The sequence below is a fragment of the Oncorhynchus tshawytscha genome, linkage group LG10 (assembly GCF_018296145.1).
Source record: "Oncorhynchus tshawytscha isolate Ot180627B linkage group LG10, Otsh_v2.0, whole genome shotgun sequence".
Classification (NCBI taxonomy): domain Eukaryota; kingdom Metazoa; phylum Chordata; class Actinopteri; order Salmoniformes; family Salmonidae; genus Oncorhynchus; species Oncorhynchus tshawytscha.
In genome coordinates this window covers 56,902,421-56,926,337 of record NC_056438.1, presented here as the reverse complement: position 1 = coordinate 56,926,337, position 23,917 = coordinate 56,902,421, and the positions used below count along the sequence as shown (strand labels likewise).

At 40.3% G+C, this 23,917-nt stretch overlaps 1 protein-coding gene across 1 annotated transcript; it reads right to left on the bottom strand.

Moving 5' to 3' along the window:
* Positions 1-5,414: 5,414 nt before the first annotated feature.
* Positions 5,415-9,127, bottom strand: tmem68 (transmembrane protein 68). Its single transcript, XM_024435632.2, has 8 exons — positions 8,789-9,127; positions 8,288-8,342; positions 7,612-8,012; positions 7,111-7,278; positions 6,748-6,941; positions 6,471-6,531; positions 6,234-6,373; positions 5,415-6,117 (listed from the first exon to the last, which is right to left on the bottom strand). The coding sequence occupies exons 3-8, from the start codon at positions 7,934-7,936 to the stop codon at positions 6,013-6,015; spliced, it is 993 nt and encodes a 330-aa protein (XP_024291400.1). The 5' UTR covers positions 7,937-8,012; positions 8,288-8,342; positions 8,789-9,127; the 3' UTR covers positions 5,415-6,012.
* Between the last annotated feature and the right edge of the window lie 14,790 nt (positions 9,128-23,917).

Sequence of the window (23,917 nt, the reverse complement as noted above, 5' to 3'; positions counted from 1 at the left end):
TTTCTGTTTTTTAAATATTTTATACTTTTTTTAAACAAGTAATTTTTTTCATTTCACTTCACCAATTTGGACTATTTTGTGTATGTCCATTACATGAAATCCAAATAAAAATTAATTTAAATTACAGGTTGTAATATAACAAAATAGGAAAAATGCCAAGGGGGATGAATACACTGGCACTGTAAAAATACGAGACTTGTGCGAGACTTACAATCTAGCCAATGTTTAACGATTTCTATCTTTAGAAAAAAGTAGTGTTGAGCTTAGGGTCAAATATGAATATGTGTCAGTCACTTTTATAGGGCAGAGGGTCAGGAAAGGTCAAAAGAGTCATTATTAGTACATCAAAAATACATTCCCTGTTGTCACAACGGAGTGGGAAAATCTCCTTTGGTCTTGTGGGTGATAATGATGAAATTATTATTACACCATCTGTAAAACCCATCTATACAGAAACACTTTTCAGGAAGGCGTATTATTCTTTAATAAAAATAAATAAATAAATGTTTTAGCACATCCAGGGATTAATCTCAGACTACCATTGTTCTTCATCATCTCTGAAAAAGTGTGTAAATTGTACATATACCTACCTCAACTTGGTTTCTGAACAGAATACCCTCCTCTGACGTCATTGATACATGATACTATACTGATCTTCTTACCAAGAGCATAAATCCAAATGTGAATCAAATGATAAGGCGTTCAGTGTTTTGATGGTGGATGGTATTCTGTTTACCACTGTAAGTGCATCAGCAAGCAGACTGAGACAACAGGAAAATGCACTTGTCAACAAACCCGCTTCATTGTTTATGAGGAATTCATGGTTGTGACTATTTAAGCTGCTTAGGCCTATATCTGTTTCGTTTGCCTTAAGAAAATATTTCTATGCTTTTGTTTAATTTATTTCAATCTCATAAGGATTTGTTTTTGTCCTCTGGTTTTGTGGTTATGATGATCAAAGTGGTGTGAGGTCTCTAGGTTTATCAAAGTTCTCTGTTCACGACCCAATAGCAATGTGTTTCTATACAGTTACTGTGCTTATACTATTATATAATTATCCACAATGCAAGATAGACCTATTAAACTCACAGTTTAAATGAGAACCCTTGACCCAGGAAATGGAATTGTCCTTCTTGTAGTAGGTCATACTGAAGACTTCTAACAAAAGGAGCTACTAATATTATGTATTGATTTGGATCCATTATTGGGGTTGAGTTTTGTTCTGAGGTATTCATCAACATTAGATACTAGTAATGTAGACAAATAGCAGTGATGTATTGTATCATACTATTCCAGCCCTACTGTAGCCAATATAACATTAGTACAAGCACAGTAACAAATGAACATAGGAATGTCATTCCATTTTGTTAACTTCTAACGCATAGTGTACAGATGTCCTTAGTGTCTCAGTTGCAAATGGAAGATCACAATAGTAATTGAAAAACAAAACTATATAACTGTAAATAAATGTATGCAAATGTACATGTTAAAAGAACATTCCTCTCAGAGTCCTGATTGTGAAGGGTGTCTGTTGACTGGAGGTCGCCGCCACAAGACGGCAGTTACATATGATGTAATACAGATTAAAATAGTGTGGTGTATGTGATGTATTAAATGACAAAAATGCAAAAAAACTAAAAAACTGTTAATTATTGGTATTTTAAGTAAGTTGCATTGTGTAATGAAAGTCTGAAGTGCTTGAACTGCATTCAATCAGAATTAAACTAATGTTATTATAAATTGAACAGTAAAAACAGAACATGACATTTTTGTACATATTGAATTTTTGTACATTTTTATTTGATTCTAATGCAACACAAAGTACCAAAATTAATTTAATAAAGTACACTGTGGCCATTTCTTCAGCCTCCACTTAGATAATTTGTGTTTTGGTAACACAGGTTGTCACATTATGTGCATGCAACTCTAAAGATATGGGTATAATGGTAATGTATTATACCATGATTCATATATGTTCACTAGAGCCACTGGTTATACAGCATTCCAACAGCATTGTTATTGATATAATGCAGTGTTTGCAGAATGGGCAGTGAATGAACAAAAGATCAGCACATTTACACACCGATACATTTAAGTGCATTGAGTTCTTGGCTTTGAATACTGTGTGTATACAGTATGCAAATAGGTTTGTGTGGGTAAAATGTACATTCTGCATGATGACATACTAGATAATAGGTGCAATTTACCTCTTCATTCATTATTGAAGAGGCTGTATCCACTGATAATGTATGTGTCCCAAATAGCATCTTATTCCCTATTTAGTGTACTACTTTTGACCAGACCCTATAACCCTATGGGCCCTAGCCAAAAGTACTGCACTACATGGATGAGGGTGCCATTTGGGACACAACCAGTGGCTACTGCAGCCCACCAGAGGCGAATAGGTGAACAGAATATCAGGACAGACAGGGAGAGCTGTACATGTGTCAAAGCCTCATAACTAGACAGTACCGGACTGAAATAAGCTGTACAATATGTGATGTGGATACCAACAATGTTCCATAACTCAGATCTCTGCAGGCCTGAGTTTGTGGTGTTGCTCATCACTGTGAGATGTAAGTGTTATGGAGTTTGTGGTGTTGCTCATCACTGTGAGATGTAAGTGTTATGGAGTTTGTCTGCTGAGAAATATCCCCAAAAGCCATTGAAGAAATCTCATTCTCATTCTTTATTGGAAATATTAGGTCATTCTCACCTTTGGATTGGCATCAGTGGGCAGTGTTTTTATTCGACAGGTTAGTACAAAAAAATACACTAAGTGGGTTTTAGCATAGGCTACACATTACAGTGAACTTAAACATTAGTTACATTTGACTTACAGTATATCACAAAAGTGAGTACACCACTCAAATTTTTGTAAATATTTGAGTACATGTTTTCATGTGACAACACTGAAGAAATGACACTTTGCTACAATGTAAAGTAGTGAGGGTACAGCTTGTATAACAGTGTAAATTTGCTGTCCCCTCAAAATAACTCAACACACAGCCATTAATGTCTAAACCGCTGGCAACAAAAGTGGGTACACCCCGAAGTGAAAATGTCCAAATTGAGCCCAAAGTGTCAATATTTTGTGTGGCCACCATCATTTTCCAGCCCTGCCTTAACCCTCTTGGGCATGGAGTTCACCAGAGCTTCACAGGTTGCCACTGGAGTCCTCTTCCACTCCTCCATGACGACATCACGGAGCTGGTGGATGTTAGAGACCTTGCACTCCTCCACCTTCCGTTTGAGGATGCCCCACATGTGCTCAATAGGGTTTAGGTCTGGAGACATGCTTGGCCAGTCCATCACCTTTACCCTCAGCTTCTTTAGCAAGGCAGTGGTCGTCTTGGAGGTGTGTTTGGGGTCGTTATTATGTTGGAATACTGCCCCGCGGCCCAGTCTCCGAAGGGAGGGGATCATGCTCTGCTTCAGTATGTCACAGTACATGTTGGCATTCATGGTTCCCTCAATGAACTGTAGCTCCCCAGTGCCGGCAGCACTCATGTAACCCCAGACCATGACACTCCCACCACCATGCTTGACTGTAGGCAAGACACACTTGTCTTTGTACTCCTCACCTGGTTGCCATCACACACACTTGACACCATCTGAACCAAATAAATTTATCTTGGTCTCATCAGACCACAGGACATGGTTCCAGTAATCCATGTCCTTAGTCTGCTTGTCTTCAGCAAACTGTTTGAGGGCTTTCTTGTGCATCATCTTTAGAAGAGGCTTCCTTCTGGGACGACAGCCATGCAGACCAATTTGATGCAGTGTACGACATATGATCTGAGCACTGACAGGCTGACCCCCCACCCCTTCAACCTCTGTAGCAATGCTGGCAGCACTCATATGTCTATTTCCCAAATACAACCTCTGGATATGACGCTGAGCACGTGCACTCAACTTCTTTGGTCGACCATGGCGAGGCCTGTTCTGAGTGGAACCTGTTCAGTTAAACCGCAGCTCAGTTTCAGGGTCTTGGCAATCTTCTTATAGCCCAGGCCATCTTAATGTAGAGCAACAATTCTTTTTTTCAGATCCTCAGAGAGTTCTTTGCCATGAGGTGCCATGTTGAACTTCCAGTGACTAGTCAGTATGAGGGAGTGTGAGAGCGATGACACTGAATTTAACACACTTGCTCCCCATTCACACCTGAGACCTTGTAACACTAACGAGTCACATGACACCGGGGAGGGAAAATGGCTAATTGGGCCCAATTTGGACATTTTCACTTAGGGGCGTACTCACTTTTGTTGCCAGCGGTTTAGACATTAATGGCTGTGTGTTGAGATATTTTGAGGGGCCAGCAAATTTACACTGTTATACAAGCTGTACACTCACTACTTTATATTGTAGCAAAGTGTCATTTCTCAGTGTTGTCACATGAAAAGAAACACTCAAATATTTACAAAAATGTGAGGGGTGAACTCACTTTTGTGATATACTGTATATGCCAGAAATAATTACTTGATCAGTCTTATTGAAACATTACAATCCTGAAAAACACTTGCGCAGAAAAGTTACCTAGAGGTTTTATTAAAGAAACATGTATATTGTTTGAAACCACTTCCCAAATACCGTATATTGGAATGGCTGTCTGTGGCTCCATTTGCATTTAAGAGTACTGAACAAAAATATAAAACGCAACATGCAAGAATTTCAAAGATTTTACTGAGTTACAGGAAATCAGTCAATTGAAATAAATGAGTTCCTAATCAATGGATTTCACAAGACTGAAAATACAGATATGCATCTGTTGGTCAGACACCTTAAAAAAATGGGCCTCACAATGGGCTTCAGGATCTCATCACGGTATTTCTGTGCATTAAAATGCAATTGTGTTTGTTGTCTGTAGCTTATGCCTGCTCATACCATAACCACACCACCACCGGGCACTCTGTTCACGTTGACATCAGCAAACCGCTGACCCACGCACCACTGGGTCACACACCACACCATACATGTGGTCTGCGGTTGTGAGGTTGGTTGGATGAACTACCAAACTCTAAAAGACGTTGGAGGCAGCTTATGGTAGAGAAATTAACAGTTCTGGTGGACATTCCTGCAGTCAGCATGCCAATTGCACACTCCCTCAAAACTTGAGACACCTGAGGCATTGGGTTTTGTGACAAAACAGCATATTTTAGAGTGGCCTTTAGGTGCATCTGTGTAATGACCATGCTATTTAATCAGCTTCTTGGTATGCCACACCTGTCAGGTGGATAGATTGCCTTGGCAAATAAGAAATGCTCACTAACAAGGTTGTACTTTTTTTTTTTTTTGTACATATAGAACATTTGTTTTCTTTTATTGCAGTTCATGGGACCAACACTTCATATGTTGTTTAAATTTGTTCAGTGTATAAAGAGTATTTTTAAAGGAATTACTTGTAACCAGCAAAACTCATTAAAACATGTTTATTGTAACATTACAAATAATTTCCGTCTTGAATCACACTGACAATGGACCTCAACAGGTTTTAAAAGTGCATAGGCTACTGTACATACCTACATAATACAATGTACAAAATCCCCAAATTAAAGAAATTATACAATTAAAAGGCAAACATTGTACACAGATGAAAATAAAAACAGCCCAGTCTCCATACCTATATTGTTCCATGTATATCAATTGCTATATTGTTCCAATATTTGCAGTTGTTAAGCAAAAGAAAGGCCTCTTAAATTGAAATTGTTGCCAGTGGAACTTTGAACAATTTGTGCAAATCAATTGTGGGATCATACAACAATGCACAAATGTCTTCAATTTGCACATTTGACATTAACGATTATAATTACAGTTGTAGGCTATATGACACCTTCACAATTTTCTGTACTTGGTTTGTGACAAATTGAGTGTAAAAAGTACTAATATAGTGAAATAACAGAAACTGGGAATCAGTTAAACATTCAATTTATCACCTGATAATACTCTTAACAGTTTGTCTTAAAAACAAGTAACTGCTTCATTTAACTAACAAAAGGCTATTCAAAAGGATATTTATTTGTCTTTATGCCTGCTGTGGAATCGCTCTAGTAATGCTCGAAGGACATTCCCAGGAATTATTTGGTGTCTGTCAATGAGTGCTTGAACTGCTTGCTGTGTCTGCAAATCAGAAAAGGAAAATTCTCTGACCCCGTCTTTCCCAATCATTTGACTTTTGTGTACACTACATGTCAGACAGTAAGTAACCATTAAATTACAGTTGCATAATGACTTACCTTTTCAGCTAATTCTGCTGCACTAATGTTATGGTTGTATGGGATGGGGTTGCCTAGGTATGTACGAAACTTCACAGGAAAACCCCCATACACAGGGGCCATCGGCATGCGGAACTTTTCATACGACCATCTGAAAAAGCCTGAGAAATATAAAGTGTTCATGTTAATTTGAACTATAATAAAGTTCAAATAAAATAAGTTACACTGCAATTAAAATGAATAGTTAAGCATACATACTTAATCCTCCGAGAGATCGGAATCCTTCCCTGACGTTTTGAGTAAACATCGGAATTATTGGCTGAAAAATATAAAGAAGACATTAAATATCTAAGAGGATTTCAGATAAAGTTATGCTCCTGTGTGAGACTAAGAAGTAACATGTACGGTCTGTCCCCAAATGGCATTCTATTCCCTATAGGGCTCCAGTCAAAAGTAGTGCACTACATAGGGAATAGGGTGCCATTTGGGACACATCCTGTGAGAACAAAGACAGAAGACAAAAACCCATATGTACCACTTTGGAATCGATAGCCACTTGTGCAAAGCCCTTTCTCTTCCCCCAGAGCAGTGGATAGGTCTCGTCACTGAGGAGGGCTTCCCTCACGCCTCCAGGTGAGATGCCCAGGAGGTGGCCACTTTTTAGGGCCTTTACACACTCCTCCTGGGGCCCGTGGATGACACTGAACACCTCCAACAGCAGCTTGAACCCTACAGAGAACAATAAAAGGTCCTGCTTTTAGGGTCTAAGTGGCTCATGTAGTAAGAATGGACTACGGCAGCTATAGGCTATACACTTTACTGATCAACTACAGAGGGCTGAATGTAACATCTCACTTTTATATTTAGATACTGGGAAATGGAACTGTGAAGATCTTACCTGGAACTTTGAACAGAAAGTAATCAGCGACTGAGTGAACAATCCGTCCCTTTTGAATGAGGACCTTTGCCAGAAAGTAATAATAGTCAATGGGAATAGCCCCATGATAATAGACTATAAGAGCTGCTCCTTCATCGGGAATCTTCTCCATACCATGAATTTCATATCCTGTTTTGAAAAAGACACATTTATATAAGCATTGGCAATAGTCATTGTCATGGTAAAGTGGAAGTAAACAAGCAATAAACAAACACCCTGCAACATCCCCTGACATACACACACGTATAATTTGTGTTTATTTATTTAATTAGGCAACTCAGTTAAGAACAAATTCTTATTTACAATGACGGCCTACCCCGGCCAAATCCTAACCCGGACGACGCTGGGCCAATTGTGCGCCGCCCTATGGGACTCCAAATCACGGCAGGTTGTGATACAGCCTGGAATCGAACCAGGGTCTGTTAGTGATGCCTTAGACCACTTCGCCACTTGTATAAATACCGTGCCAGATGAACCCGTGGCCATCCCATAACGTTGCCAGCGTTTTTCTAGCACCATCCCACAGGTTGTTGGAGTAGGCCTCCCTGAGCTGGTTCTTGTGTTTGTACACATGGAGGAAGAGGATGGAAAGGTAGAGGAAGATCACAATGAGGAAGGGCAAGATGAAAACGACAACCAGAGGGGTGAAAACCCAGGCCAGGTACTCCAGATAGCTCAGATAGTCTTCCAGTGGTCCTAGTCCTGACCATTCCTCAAATGTGTTAAAGAGGCAGGCTAGAAAATCATCTCCATCACCAAACATGCAGGACTCGTTCCCATTTGACATACTGCCTGCCTGCCACAGTTAGCCTCTCCCAAAGGAAGCCAAGTCGAATGAGGACACCATCTGCCAATGGGCAGGCCTGGAGTATAGAATGGAGAGAAGAGGACTAATGTAAAATAGCAATACATTAAAGTAAACCAAAATACAATGAGAGCATGTTTTACACATGCTGGTTAATATGCAAATAATGAAATCAGCATGCATAAATTAACAATTAGCTAGATGAAGTTCAGCTATTTGACAAACAACCCAAATAGCAAGTAATCAAATGGTATTTTACAGCATCACTGAATGAAAAATCATAAAATGTAGCTAGCTAGCTATAAGTTCTTCAAAGGGTAATACGTCACAAACCTTTTATTCTTCCAGCGTAAATAATACTGGGGACAGATCATTCCAGGGCCAGACTCTAAAGAGAAATGAAAGTAAATGCCATTCATTCACCCCTTGTGACAGCGGAGTTAGCTAGCTACGTTAGCCGTGTACTGTCTTGACGCCACTCGTTAACGCGCTGTAATAACTAGCTAGCGAATAGCATACTAGCTAGTGAGCTACAACTTTAAAGTCCAATTTAAAACTAGACATCTTAGCAAACTAGACACAGTAATGAAAAAGCTGCTCGTTATGAATCGCATTTCCCTCGATTACCTAGCAAACGTTTAATTTACACAGTAGGTACAAAGATATACATCTGTCTGTGGTAACGTTAGCTAGTTCTTGAGACTGAATGACCTCAATTACGTTAGCATTGACATCGATGCATAACGAGCTAACGTTAGTACAGCTACTGCATGGACATCTATACTAGTTATTGCATAAATAACAATACCATATTTTAATGAAATAATTACATACTTTTTTAGCACTGGTTTGATCCCTTTGGAAAGTCGATAGCAGGAAAATGACAGATTATTTTCTTCTTTGTTCAACCGGTTCCTTATTCATGTGACACAAGCAGGAACGAATGTCATCGAGGCAAAACAACTTGCGTGGAATGAACTGCAGTAGAATAGGCTTAATGTTAGCTAGCTTGTATATTTTATGTCTGGATTTGATCGGATAGCAAGTGTGAACCACATGATGATTGATAATGGAAGATCGAATGTGGTTGTCGACATTATTTTTTGCCAAATGACCTTAGCTGGAGATGATCATGGGACGATACACTGATTGTGCTCAAGAGCTTTTGTACAGTAAGTAAGTTAGCTCACAACAAGTACAACACTCAATGTCAACTGTGTTGCACTGTTTTCACTTTTCACTATCTTCTATTTCTCCCGGTGTGTAGGGATCGTAAATTGGTATAGATCATTGGACATACCTCACACATTTTAATGATTGACATTGACATGCATTTTGATGACTTTTTCACAAGCTTTGAAAACTGAAGATTTTGTCTGTAACTCTGCCTATTGTTGCACTCTCAGAGGCAGAGGATGAGCATGGAGAAGAGCTGTCAGAAGATGAAGAGGAGGATGGACCGATCGATGAAGAAGCCCAACTTAAGGCAAGCATAGGACTGCCTGTGGAGTTTATAAGTTCCTCTGCACAGAAAAGAGCTGTACGTAGTAGCAAGTAAACATTGCCTATGTCTGTCCGTCACCATAGAGTCCACCTAAAATAAAGAAAAAAGATAATGTTGCTCCGATGCTCTCTCTCTTGAAGGGGAGAAAGTTGATGAGGAAGAATGCCATCCACTGGGAAGCAGCTCCTGAGAATCTGGATAAAGAAGATCCACCTTCACTCCAGGTGGAGAAGAATGATTCCACTGTTGAAAGCACCAAGGTTGCATTTGATTTGATCTCAGTGAGGGGCCAGGAGGAAAAGCAGAACCTCCACCCTCCCAGGCAAAAGTAGTGCACTATATAGGGAATAGGGTGCCATTTGGGACACATCCTGTGAGAACAAAGACAGAAGACAAAAACCCATATGTACCACTTTGGAATCGATAGCCACTTGTGCAAAGCCCTTTCTCTTCCCCCAGAGCAGTGGATAGGTCGCGTCACTGAGGAGGGCTTCCCTCACGCCTCCAGGTGAGATGCCCAGGAGGTGGCCACTTTTTAGGGCCTTCACACACTCCTTCTGGGGCCCGAGGATGACACTGAACACCTCCAACAGCAGCTTGAACCCTACAGAGAACAATAAAAGGTCCTGCTTTTAGGGTCTAAGTGGCTCATGTAGTAAGAATGGACTACGGCAACTATAGGCTATACACTTTACTGATCAACTACAGAGGGCTGAATGTAACATCTCACTTTTATATTTAGATACTGGGAAATGGAACTGTGAAGATCTTACCTGGAACTTTGAACAGAAAGTAATCAGCGACTGAGTGAACAATCCGTCCCGTTTGAATGAGGACCTTTGCCAGAAAGTAATAATAGTCAACGGGAATAGCCCCATGATAATAGACTATAAGAGCTGCTCCTTCATCGGGAATCTTCTCCATACCATGGATTTCATATCCTGTTTTGAAATAGACACATTTATATAAGCATTGGCAATAGTCATTGACTAGTCAAGCAGCGCCGATGGAGAGCCGACTCCCTGTCGTGACCCAGGGGAGTCAGAGTTTGGAGGAAGGCTGAAGTGAAGTCAGGCGGGCACTAGTGAAGTGATCGATCTGATTGGGCAGACTTTTGTCAGTGGTAGCTGACCAGTGTGATTAGGGCCAACAGCAAGCAGACCATGTCAGTGGAAATGATGATAAACCCTTGTGATGGTGGTAATCGCAAAAGAGCTGCCTCCTCAAACACCAAGCCCACTGAGTCATAAGGTGAGTCCCCCCACCAATCCATATACATGCCTTTTCTGTTTCTCAGTTTAGTCAACTATTCTGTATCGTTGAGGAGACTGAAACTATATTGACATAGCAATGATTTCTATCTCCCGAATGATTATATCAAGAACCTAACAATGTCATTAGAGTAGCCAGGCAGCCCAATGTTCTACTCAAAATGACTATGTCCAACAGACCTCGTTTTTAAAAACGTATTTTAGTCCTTGTAATTCTGGCCTTTTTCCAAACTGTGCATTGACTCTGTCAGAGTACTTAATGCATCATACTATCAAAATATGTGTTCCTTTTGAATGAAAGGACCATGTGACACAGGCCCATGCATTTTTAATGGCTCTTCTTGTCATAGAGAACAGTGGCGCGCACCACTGCCTGACTCAACGTCTCCCTCTCCTCTGGGATTTTACATCCTGTCCGTGACTGATCCCATACAACACGACACTGCCCTCATTTATATGGCATAGTATATCTGTTTTATCTGGCTTTGTAGCAATGTTTTATACCACATGCCAACTTCCTTTTCCCTGTTTTATCCTTTTGATCAGAAAACATGAATGTAGAATGTAATGTTGAAGGGATAAATGAATGTACACGTTTCTTCCCTCCAGACACAGGATGGGTGTTCCCGGAAAAATAACAATGGATCAAGTGAGAGAAGAGCATCTAATAGTGAAGGTGATGAAACGCCACATAGAAGAATTGCAAAAGTAAAGTGGAGGTAAGCTACATGACATCAACCAATATAGTATTACTGAATATCACTGCTTCAATTGTCTGCCATATGCTGACAGTGACTGACATATTTTTTCCTATGGGTTTGAATTGGACTATGGTTCAAGCTGTAAAGGTTCGAAATATTGACTATGATGCATTGAATGTAAAAGTGTCAGCCTGGGGAAGGAATGAAAGTGCTTATCCACTGTCTTTTTCAATTTCAGTTTGATCTAAGGAGATGTTTATGTCCAATGATAAACACTCCATCGTGTTTCAATTAACCAAGGATTCTGTAAATAGATTCTGTAGAATCTGTATAGATGTAAATCAGTAAGAATCACATGGTCCATTCCAACCCAAAGGCTGGTATTGGGGACTGATATATGATTAAGCCTACACAATTATTTGTGAGATTTAACAAAATTGTTCTGCATGAATGGCACCCCCGAATGGCACCCCATAGGGCTCTGGTCAAAAGTAGTACATTATATAGGGAATAGGGTGCCATTTGGGATGTAGCCTTGTTCAATCATTGTGATTGTTTGTTAGGCTAATGATGTCTACTGATCTATTGATTGACACAGTCATGAACTGGATGTGGAGGAGAACCCTCAGATGTCTGTAGAGGAAGCCTGGGATAAACTGTGATTAAAGTGCAGCCACGACCCCATGTACGTGAGCATTACTACATGAGACTTGGGCTACATCCCAAATGGAACCCTATTCTCTATATAGTGCACAACCTTTGACCAGCCTGGTCAAAAAGTAGTACACTTTTACAGTATGTAGGGAATAGGGTGCCATTTCGAACAGAGACCAGTTATCTGTATGATATTCTAAGAGGACAATCTCACATAATCAATCTCTTTTCATGTTTTGGTGTATTAGGTTTGAGAGTGTGCTGAAGTTTAAGCCCCAGTCACCACCAGGGTGGGAAGGCTGGGAGGAATAGGAAGCTTCATGGTGGTAGGAGAGCATCCTGCCACATCAACAAGCACACCTTCTTTACTGAAGAGGGAGATGCCACAGAGCCCAAGCTGAGCAAGACCTTTCAAAAACTAAGCCTTGTAAACATTTGACCAATTATTCTGAAATGATTTTTGATAGCAATACCAATAGTCACCCTCCCTTTTAATCAAATCAAATACAATTTTATTGGTCACATACACATATTTAGCAGATGTTATTGCGGGTGTAGCAAAATGCTTGTATTCCTAGCTCCAACACTGCAGCAGTATCTAACAATTCACAACAATGCTCACAAATCTGAAGTAAAATAACATAGTTAAGAAATATATTAATATTAGGACGAGCAATGTCAGAGTGGCATTGACTAAAATACAGTAGAATAGAATACAGTATATACATATGAAATGAGTAAATCAGTATGTAAACATTAAAGTGACCAGTGATTCCATGTATATAGGGCCGCAGGGTTGAGTAACCAGGTGGTAGCTGGGTAGTTATAGCACACACCCACAGTTCATAGCAGCTTCTGACTAGCAAGTGGATGAGTGTGGTGAGGAGGAGGATGTGCTGTGGTTGACACCGGGGGAAGCTTTGTCAGAGAGGTCCGCATCATGTCTAACTCAGCTGCCTGTAGCCTCAGCCTCAGTGTTCACTCAGTGTCCGCTGGCAGAGGAGAGAATGGGAGAGCAGCCAAGACTCCACAGGAGCCCCTCCTTTCCTCCTATCCCCCCAACCCCTCCCTGTCAGTGCTGCCCTCCTCTGACACCCTCTGACACACTGCATCTCTTTAAACGTGCAGCCACTGTTTTCGTCCGACTGAATTTATTTACAATGCACTGCACTGGTTCAAGGGTAGCCGTGCTGTTTAAAGTTCATGTATCATCCGCGTATTTGAGTCAGTCACATTTCGTTGGTAAGACTACCTTTGGACGGCTGATGTAGGAAGTTCACATCACTGGCTGACCTTCAGAGGGTTCAGTTGGTTGCTATAAACTCAGATGCTTATTCACATCATAATAGAGAAGCTAGGAAATGCTGCTTTTCTCTGTTTGCTGACTGTGCTGGATTTGTTTTATCCCAAAGAAATTGAAACTTGTCAAAGTACTTGAGTGTGCACAAACAGCACTTCAAACAAGGAGAAACTTAATGACTCTCTTTACCTACCGTTATAGGTTCCCCCACCGTTGAAGAAGATATCCGTGTGTTTCTACTGAGTTGGCACTGAGTTGAGACATTATAAAGTAGTGTCACACTGTGGGAGGTCCTAAATGCAGTGCTTTTCCACTCCTCTCTCTGTATGAGCTCACTGAATTGATCTTCTGGGCAAGACTTGCTGTTTTTACTGTCTGCAGCAAATGGCTCCATCATCCAGCAGGCCCAGTAGAAATGACTTCAGCATGGATTAAGCCTATTGTAAAGTATTATTTTGTTGTCAAACTTGTCATGCTTCTCTGTTGATGTAGTGTTTATTGCTCATGCTTTGTGTCTTGTACTTGCAGATCACATGTCCTGATCTGTCTTCAGGTTCAGAGGTTCCTCCAGAAAGTTCAGAGAGGAATACCCCTCTGGAGTTGGATAGTACTGAGCAACCCTCTCATCAGAACCTCTTCACCAGAATAGAAGATGAAGAGGATGATGAGATTCAATTCAGAAGAGAGGTGTACTCACTGGACATACCAGACTACTTAGTTCCCGGAGCACCTGAACACAATAACACAGGTGAGTTTGCGTCAACAGCCGGTTTAGACCTTTTTCTAACCCGGGGTTTCTTCATAAACAATTCATGTCAGATCTACGTTAGTGTATTTCTTGTTTGATTTTAGAAGTCTTGTACAACTTTTGCACGACCTATTTCCAGAGGCTACTGGGAAGAAAAAGAAGAACAATAATACCAAGAAAACAGAGAAATGTGGAGTGATGCCAGCTGAGATTTCAGTGGAGCCTGAGCTGGCTAAGTACTGGGCCCAGCGCTACCGGCTCTTCTCCTGGTTCGATGAGGGCATCAAATTGGAACAAGTTGAGTCACAGAGCAAAGAGAACACACACACACACTTCAGGAAACACAACCGATTTCTTCATACAGGCTCAAGAAGAAAGGGTTAGTGGTATTCTGGAATGACTTTATGTTATTATTGTTGTTAATATTTCTCTAGTTTGAGAACAACTATTGTAGTCTCCCAACCACTTCTATTCGTGCAGCCCAAATGGAGTGTTGTCAAATGTGATTCAGGAATGCACTTTATTCTGAAAAGAAAAGGATTTGCCTCAAGGTGACTGAATGTTATCTTTCTCTCCAGTTGAGAAACAAATGGCTGTTATGTCCAAGGTAAAAGCTACAGTTTGGCTGCTCTTGAAGTCTAACATCATGTTGTTTTCAGAGAAGCAGAGGGAAAGAGAGGCAGGGAGGTTGAGATGGTGGTGTAGTGGGTGTATGGCTTTGCTGGCTGGCAGACAGGGCACTCCGCTTCCTGTCTGTAGGGAGAAGTGCTGACGCCGGTGAAGCACACCTCACCCTGTGTCACATGACATGACAGCATCAGGCTCTCTCCCTGTCTCCCAGCAGAGCAACTCTTTCATGACTCACGAGTCTCTCCTTTCCTTTACTCTCTCTCCCTTGCAGCTGAAACAGGTGTCACAGTTTCTGTTCCGAGTGCATCTGCCCACCTGTCAGTTTCTCCTCCCCGGGAGCTGTGCTCGATTTGTCTCTTCTCCCCATTGGTTAATTGTTTGCAGGAACTTTTCAATATAACAGTCCTAGTGAGTACATAATCGTAAACATTTTTTGGGGGGGGGTGTATCTACCGACGGCCTGTACAGATCTAGAAAGATACATCCGTTGTTTTACTCTTCCTGTAAACACACTGGATGATTGAGAATCCATTGAAGAGCTTGAACGATTCATTGACGAGAGATACTTATGCACTCAAAGACAAATTGTCGCTGGTTTCGGAGGATTCAAACACTGTTAAGGACAACAAACCCAATCAACAAACCAAAGCCAAGTTGGCCAAGCGGTATCAACGATGGCATAAAACCATCCACAAGCAAGAGGGCGTGAGTGGGGAGTGGTTTACGGATATGGATGTTGACTTGTTGAAATCCATCAATAAAAGGCTTGCCAAACTTGATATCTTGGATATGTTACGAGAGGACATCAATGCATTATGTGACAGTCTAGAATTCAGCCAACGTCAGATTGATGATCGAAGGAAAGAGAACATGGCGCTGAAAGGTACTGTAGACTCTTCATAGCAAGGTGGAGGTGGTGCAAAGGGAGAACAAAAAACTTAAAGAAACCTTGCTTGATGTACAGTGTCGATCAATATGGGGAAACTAATATTTTCAGGGATGCCAGAGAATGACAACAGCAAAAGCTGTGAGGACACTGTCTGAGACTTTATGTCAACTCAACTAAAACTGCCCACAGATGTCGTGCGTAATGTCACTGTCTCCAGAGTCCATAGAATGAGTAAGGCCTCTGGGAAAAGGCCACGGACTATTGCATGTTTTGAACATTGTAAGCAAAAGGAAATGGTGAAGAGCTGGGGCAGAAAACTCAGAAACACAGATTTTGGAATGAATGATCACTTCCCCACGGATATCCCATCATGAAGGAAAAGCGTTCCCGGAATCAACGAGTCTCCTTGGTGATGGATAAACTTTATATCAACAGGCAACTGTATTGGGACTCTAGAGTAACTCCCTGGCTATTTTAATCCAACTGTATTGGGACTCTAGAGTAACTCCCTGGCTATTTTAATCCATTATTTAAATCTGAGTTTGTGTGTTATAGTGTATCATTACAACTTCAACTATAATGAATACATGCTCTATTGATCTCCACTTGACAAGGAAAGGGCTGCATATAGCTCAGGTTAATGTATGTATGTGGCCTTCCTAACAAAATACATGAGGTTTTTAACTTGGTCAACATAAATAATATTCATATTATAGCTTTGACCGAAACGCATTTGGATGCATCTATAAATGATGGGAAAATGAACATCTATGGATATAGTCTACTGAGAAGGGACAGGAATCATGGATATAGTCTACTGAGAAGGGACAGGAATCATGGATATAGTCTACTGAGAAGGGACAGCAATCATGGATATAGTCTACTGAGAAGGGACAGGAATAGGAATGGTGGGGGTGTAGCACTGTACATTCAGAATCATATACCCTTTAAGAGAAGGGATGACCTTAATGTAGGTCAAATAGAGGCACTATGGGCTCAAGTACATCTGTCTCACCAGGCACCCATATTGGTAGGATGTGTGTATAGACCTCCGAGCTCTAAGGTATCCTATCTGGATGACTTATGCACTGTGTTTGACCAGGCCACAAATAGTAACAGAGATGTATTTATATTGGGTGATTTTAATATACATTGGAAGGATCATAATAATTCAAATATTAATGATATATTCCGAGAGCTGTGGTTTGAAACAAATGATTCATTATACTACTAGATCATCAACTAAGTTGGGTCATCGTTCAGACACATGCATTGATCTGATATTCTGTAATATACTATTGCAATGCTTAAAAGCCAGATCAATGCCAGTGGGCTGGACAGACCATAATATTGTGACCATAACTATGGTCAAGAGAAATTTTTAAACATTTAATCATGAGCTATTTCAAAATGATTTGGCCGCTGTACCCTGGGAGCTGAGTTATCTAGAGGATGATTTAAATCACGCTAAAGAATGTTTTATTGATTTGCTCACTGAGGTAATGAACCATCATGCCCCAGTAAGAAAGAGTACTGTTGGGGCTCGTCTATCTCCATGGATTGATGATTAACTGGCTGAGGCATTTTCTCAAATAATATGGCAAAAGTCTTAGCAGCCAAATCTAAACTAGAAATTGATTAACAGAATTATAGAATACTACGTAATTATGCAGTTAAATTAAATCGTAAGAAAAAAACATTATTTTACAAAAAATATTTTATTGATTGTAAAAAATGATTGTAGAAAGGTATGGAAAACAGTTAAGGGCCTACTTGGAACATCTATCTCATCATGTCCATCTAGTGTGGAGGTTGACGGGAGAACAATAACAAAACCAGCTGACATTGCCAATCATTTTGCAGATTTTTTTTTTTTTACAAAGAAAAGTAATTTACTGAGCGATAAAATAAACACCCATTCTCCCAAACAAGCAACTGTCCAATGGATTGATGATCATATCATGAGCAAAAACACCTGCTCTTTTAGTCTTCAAATGGTGTCAGTAGAGCTGTTAAACCTATTGAAGTCATTACCCGATGGTAAATCTACAGGTTATGATCTTATGGACAATTTTTTACTTCGCTACGCTGCTCCCCAGATTGCAGCTCCACTGAAATATATATTTAATTGGTAACTGGAAAAGGGGACATTTACAAATGTATGGAAGCATGTTAAACTGTGTCCTATTCCGAAAGACAGCAAAGAACCCATTACTCCTGCCAATAGTCTACTCCCTTCACTCAGTAAGATATTGGAGGGTATTGTGAGTAGACAAATATGGGAGTACATGGAAAAGAATGATCTGATTACAGCCAATAAGCATGCTTATTGCAAAAAAAGTTCCACTTCCACTGCATTGGTTGACATGATTGACCAGTGGCTTAATGCTATGAATAATGGCAGGTTTGTGGGTGTACTATTTTTAGATTTTAGTGCAGCATTTGATTTAGTGGATCATGAAATACTTTTGACAGAATTATCGCATTATGTTTTTAAGGAGGCAGCATGGAATTGGGTACAGTAATATCTAATTGTCAGGAAACAGTCCACCTATATCAATGGGTTGTTTTCTTCCCCTCATGCTTTTAACTGGAATACTGCAGGGCAGCTGCCTTGGGACAATTTTTTCTCAATATATACCAACGACCTTGCTTATGCCTTATCTGAAACTCAACCTACTATATTTCCAGATAATGCTACAATTTTATACAGCAAGACAATTAATTCAACAGGTTCAGCAAGCTCTACAAGTAGATCTGGGAAATATCAGGGAGTGGGTTTGCCTGAACAAACTTGTTTTGAACACGAATAAAACCAAGGTATGCATGATCAAAAAGATAGCTAAATATTTACCAGGAAAGATTCTTAGGCAAACAACCCAAGCACTAATTGGGAGTCAGGTAAACTACTGTTCTGTGGTCTGGGGAAATGCATCAGAAAGTGAAATTAGGAGGCTGCAGATTGAACAGAACAAAGCAGCAAGGATTGTTTAAAGGTGGATATATGGTTATTCTGTTGGAGTCATGCTCAATGCTCTTGGTTGGTCATCAATCAACAAGATAATTGAAAAAAAACATGCTTATTTTATTTCACAATGTACACCATTTAAAACAGCCAAACTCTATTCACAACAGTAATCAGTTGGTAAGAGACAGACATTCAGTAAATACTAGGAATATAGTGTCCATCATCTGTGTTATCCAGACAGAAAAGAGAAACAGGCAAAATAACATTTCAATTTAGAGCAATAAAGATATTTAATAATTTATCGGAGAAAACCAGAAACATTTCAATATATAAATTCATACAATACTGTAGAACCATTTTAAATATAATACATTGGAAGGTTGTGCGGAACTAGGGTCGATGAAGGAATCACTCTATATTTTCAGAATGTTAGAGTATTTATCTGGTCAATATGTCAGTGTATTATGTATGTTTGTAACAGTGTGTTATATGTGAAAATGAGATCGTATTATAAATTGTATTTTAATGTTTAAGGACTCTTGGAAGATTAGTCCAAATGAGGACTAAAAGAGATAATAAATTCTAAATCAAATCTCTCTCCCAACAAAAAGAGCAGAGACTATAGCAGAAATAAAAGCAACCTTGTACTCTAGAATGACAAATATTCATACTGTTAGTTAGGGTTGGGCGGTATCAGATTTTCATACCATTTCTGTACCATACCAGGGAATAACGGCATTACCGGAAAAAACAAGGGGCACTATTTCACCAAAACCAAAAAAACAATTATGTCTATTGTAACCAAGGAGCTTTATCTTGACATTTAGCTAGAAGGTTAGCAAACCAAATGCATAGCTGGAGCCCTGAGCTGGATAGAAGTTATTTTAGATGTCTTATGTTTATACTTATAGCATCCCCACCTACTGTTAGTAGGGTTATAAAAGTTGTTTTTTCAAAGCTCAGTTTATACCTCACTGACGGCCTTCTCCAACCTATCTGGGAAAGAGTTTATCGGTTATCAGAGAGCCTATCTCATCCTTCCGAATCTCCCTATTCTCCAAAGTATTATGACTAATATGTCTTTAGTCTACCTAGCTCAAATAAGAAGTCTTTCACAGAGCATTCTGAATTCTGTTTGAAAACGAGATCAGAGCCTTCATAACTATTCAATTATTCATGTCAACAGAGAAGAGCCTGGACACATACCGTAGCATGGCTGAAACCCACTGCAGATTACAACCTACTCCTATCAGATTCCTATGGTGTCTATTGCTCAATTACTCATAGGGGTAAAGTCTGAGAAAGTGCCTGTACAGCTTCATCATGTGTAGCAGTGCCTGGCTAATGATAGATAGCAGATTGTGAAGAGGGGTAGTCTAGTCTTCTGGGACTGAAGTGATGTAGCTCGGTTTTAAAACTTCCGACATGATGTTGTCTTCCCTTCAAGATCTGTTTGAGAATACAACGCTAACTAGTCGCCCATAGACATAGTTGAATATAGACATTAGGGGAATGCATGAGCTCAATATTTTGTTTGGACCCTCCCTTGAGCCCCAGTAAAGTTAGTCCTCTCCTCAGTTACTTTTCTCAGGATGGAGGGAAGGCATAATAAAAGAGTGAGAGACGTGAAGCGCTAATAACAAGTAGAGACCACTCCCATCATTGTTTGCCTTAACAGGTGTTTATTCTCTGAGGAGGCTGTGAAAACAAGCAGCGGAACAGAAAATAGCAATGACTGCTAGACTCAGTTAGAGAACGATGGCAGATGGTCTAGGGGTCTCCGAGGGGAGACAGGAGGACGTGGTCTATGAAGCATCCCACTCTCTCCACATAGTCTAATATATCTCAATATCCACAGCATACTTCTTGAATACTTTTTGTGTTGTCTTGTATAGTATAATCATAACTAGGCTTTTCCTGGTGTGATGGCAAACCCACATCTACTTTATATTCCAGCAGGCCTAATATTAGTATTTTGCCTGCAGTAAAATGTTGTGAATGACAGCTGTTTTGAAATGTAACTCTCACTGATAGTGTTTTGGTTCTTTTGGTAAAGTTGCGCATGGCACTAGCATGACTTCATGAGCTCACAAAATAAATCAACTAGATTATATATTATATTTCTGGACTTGGCTTGAATATCAGAATGGCAGTTTGAACAAAACCATTTGACACTTGTCTGACCCCTGGTGGCTATGCTGGGCAATGGGGACACCTACAGTATTTCTCTTTGCAAAACCCCCCAAATTCTGATTTATTAAAATGTGAGTATTAAAATGCACTTAATTTGCCTTGTATTATAGTCAAATTACAGAAATTAGAATATATATTAATTGTCTCTGTCTGTCTGTCTGTCTGTCTGTCTGTCTGTCTGTCCGTCCGTCCGTCCGTCCGTCCGTCCGTCCGTCCGTCCGTCCGTCCGTCCGTGTGAAAATGTGTCTGCCCGTCTGTCTGTCTGTGTATGTACAGAGGCCTGGTTCTCCGTCACCCCAGAGAGGATAGCCGACCACAGATTCCACTCATAGACACCTTCTGTGGAGTGGGAGGCAATGCCATCCAGTTTGTCCTCACTGTGAAGAGAGGTACATCAATGTTTGATATAAACTTTAGATATTTTTGCTTATACTGTATCTGCATTTGTCTTTATAGATAGGGCGAGAGTTTTTCCTGACCCTGTGATGTGACCAGGAAAATATCTGGGCCCTTGTTATATCATATAGGTTAAAAGTTATTGTCCTGAGTGGTACTCCCTGTGTGTCTGACTCTCTGTCCTCCCTGTCCCTTCCACCTTGTAGTGCTAGCCATTGACATCGACCCAGTGCGTCTGGCCCTGGCCCAGCACAACGCCCAGGTCTATGAGGTGGCCGAGCACATCGACGTTGTGCAGGGAGACTTCCTAAAGCTGGCACCACGTCTTAGTGGGGATGTGGTGTTCAGACTACCTCAGCGCAGATGTCTTCGATATCAAGAGCATGATGGCTCCAGATGGATATCCTTTTTTCCTCTCATTGTAGCTGCTCTCAGGCTTTTATAGTCAGGCAACGGGCCAGACTCCAGCACTCCGGGCATGGCAGGGTAGAGGCAGAGGGGTAGAGGTAGAGGCAGAGCGGTAGAGACCGAGGCAGGGCTTTTGAGAACAGGGCAGAGTGGTTGAGGCCAGGGCAGAGCGGTAGAGACCCGGGCAGATGAAGAGCAAGACATGCCTCTGTATTCTGGGTCAGCAGCAGCTTAACTAGGTATTCTTTTGCAGAACCTGACAATAGTACTGGACAATAATCAAGATAAGATAAAACAGGAGCCTGCAGGACTTGCTTTGTGGAGTGTGGTTTCAAAAAAGCAGAGCATCTCTTAATTACGGACAGACTTCTCCCCCACCATTGAATCTATATGTTTTGACCATGACAGTTTACAATCTAACGTTACACCAAGTTATTTAGTCTCTTCAACTTGTTTAACAGCCACACCATTCATTACCAGATTCAGCTGAGGTCTAAAACTTATGGAAATATCTGTACCAAATACAATGCTCTTAGTTTTAGAGATGTTCAGGACCAGTTTATTACTGGCCACCCATTCCAAAACTATATGCAACATTTTGTTAATGGTTTCAGTGACTTCATTAGCTGTGGTTGCTGATGCGTATATTGTTGAATCATCAGCATACATGGACACACATGCTTTGTTTAATGCCAGTGGCAGGTCATTGGTAAAAATAGAAAAGAGTAGAGGGCCAACAGAGCTGCCCTGCGGTACACCCCACTTTGCATGTTTGACATTTCAAGAAGCTTACATTAAAGAAAGCTCTGAATCCATGATATGGCTGAGGTTGAGAAAACTAACTAACACATTAGTTTTCTCAACAACCGGTTATGGTAAATAATATTGAAGGCTGCTCTGAAATCTAACAGTACAGCTAGCGCCCACAATCATCTTATTATCAATTTGTTTCAGCCAATCATCAGTCATTTGTGTCAGTGCAGCACATGTTGAGTGCCCTACTCTATAACCATGCTGAAAGTCTGTTATTAATTTGTTTACAGAGAAATAGCATAGTATTTGGTCAAACACAATTTTTTTCAACTGTTTGCCAAGAGCTGGCACCAAGCTGATAGGTCTGCTGTTAGAACCAGTGAAGGGAGCTTTACCACTCTTGGGTAGTGGAATGACTTTGGCTTCCCTCGAGGCCTGAGGACAAATACTTTCCTCTAGACTCAGATTAAAGACATGACAGATAGGAGTGGGTATAGGAGTAGGTAACCATACCATCCCCAGTAGCTTTCCATCTAAGTTGTCAATTCCAGGAGGTTTGTCATTTATTCATAATTTTTCCACCTCTCCCACACTAACTTTACAAAATTCAAACTTACAATGCTTTTCTTTTGATTATATGTTTTTTTTATGCATGAGTACGATGGCTCACTGTTTGTTGGCATTTTCTGCTTAGGTTTGCCCACTTTGCCAATTAAGTTATCGTTAAAATAATTGGCAACATCAAATGATTTTGTGATGAGTAAGTCATCTGATTCGATGAAAGATGGAATTGAATTTGTCTTTGTGCCCATAATTTAATTTAAAGTACTCCAATGTTTTTTTTTTCCCATCAATTTTTATATCATTGATCTTGGCTTCATAATACAGTTTTTTCTTCTTTTTGTTGAGTTCAGACACATTATTTCTCCATTTGCAGTAAGTCAGCCAGTCAGATGTGCAGACAGACTTACTAGCCACTCCTTTTGCCCCATCTCTTTCAACCATACATTGTTTCAATTCCTCGTCAATCCATGAAGCCTTAACAGTTCTAACAGTCAGTTTCTTAACAGGTGCATGTTTATCAATAATTGGAAGAAGTAATTCCATAACTTCATTCAGTGCAACATCTGGGTGCTCCTTATTTAATCACATCAGACCAACAAATATCATCCACATAAGAGTCACAGCTAATGATTTTGTACTATCTCTTATACACTATTTTAGGCCCAGCTTTTGGAACGTTGGCTCTCCTGGATATAGCCACTATATTGTGATCACTGCATCCAATGGGTACGGATACAGCTTTAGAACAAAGTTCTACAGTATTAGTAAAAATGTGATCAATACATGTGGATGATCTTGTTCCTGTAGTGTTTGTAAACACCCTGGTAAGTTGCTTAATAACCTGAACCAGGTTACAGGCACTGGTTACAGATGAAAACCAGTCAATATTCAGGTCCCCATGAAAGTAGACCTTTCTGTTTACATCGCATACACGATCAAGCATTTCACACACATTATTTAGATACTGAATGTGAGCACTGGCCT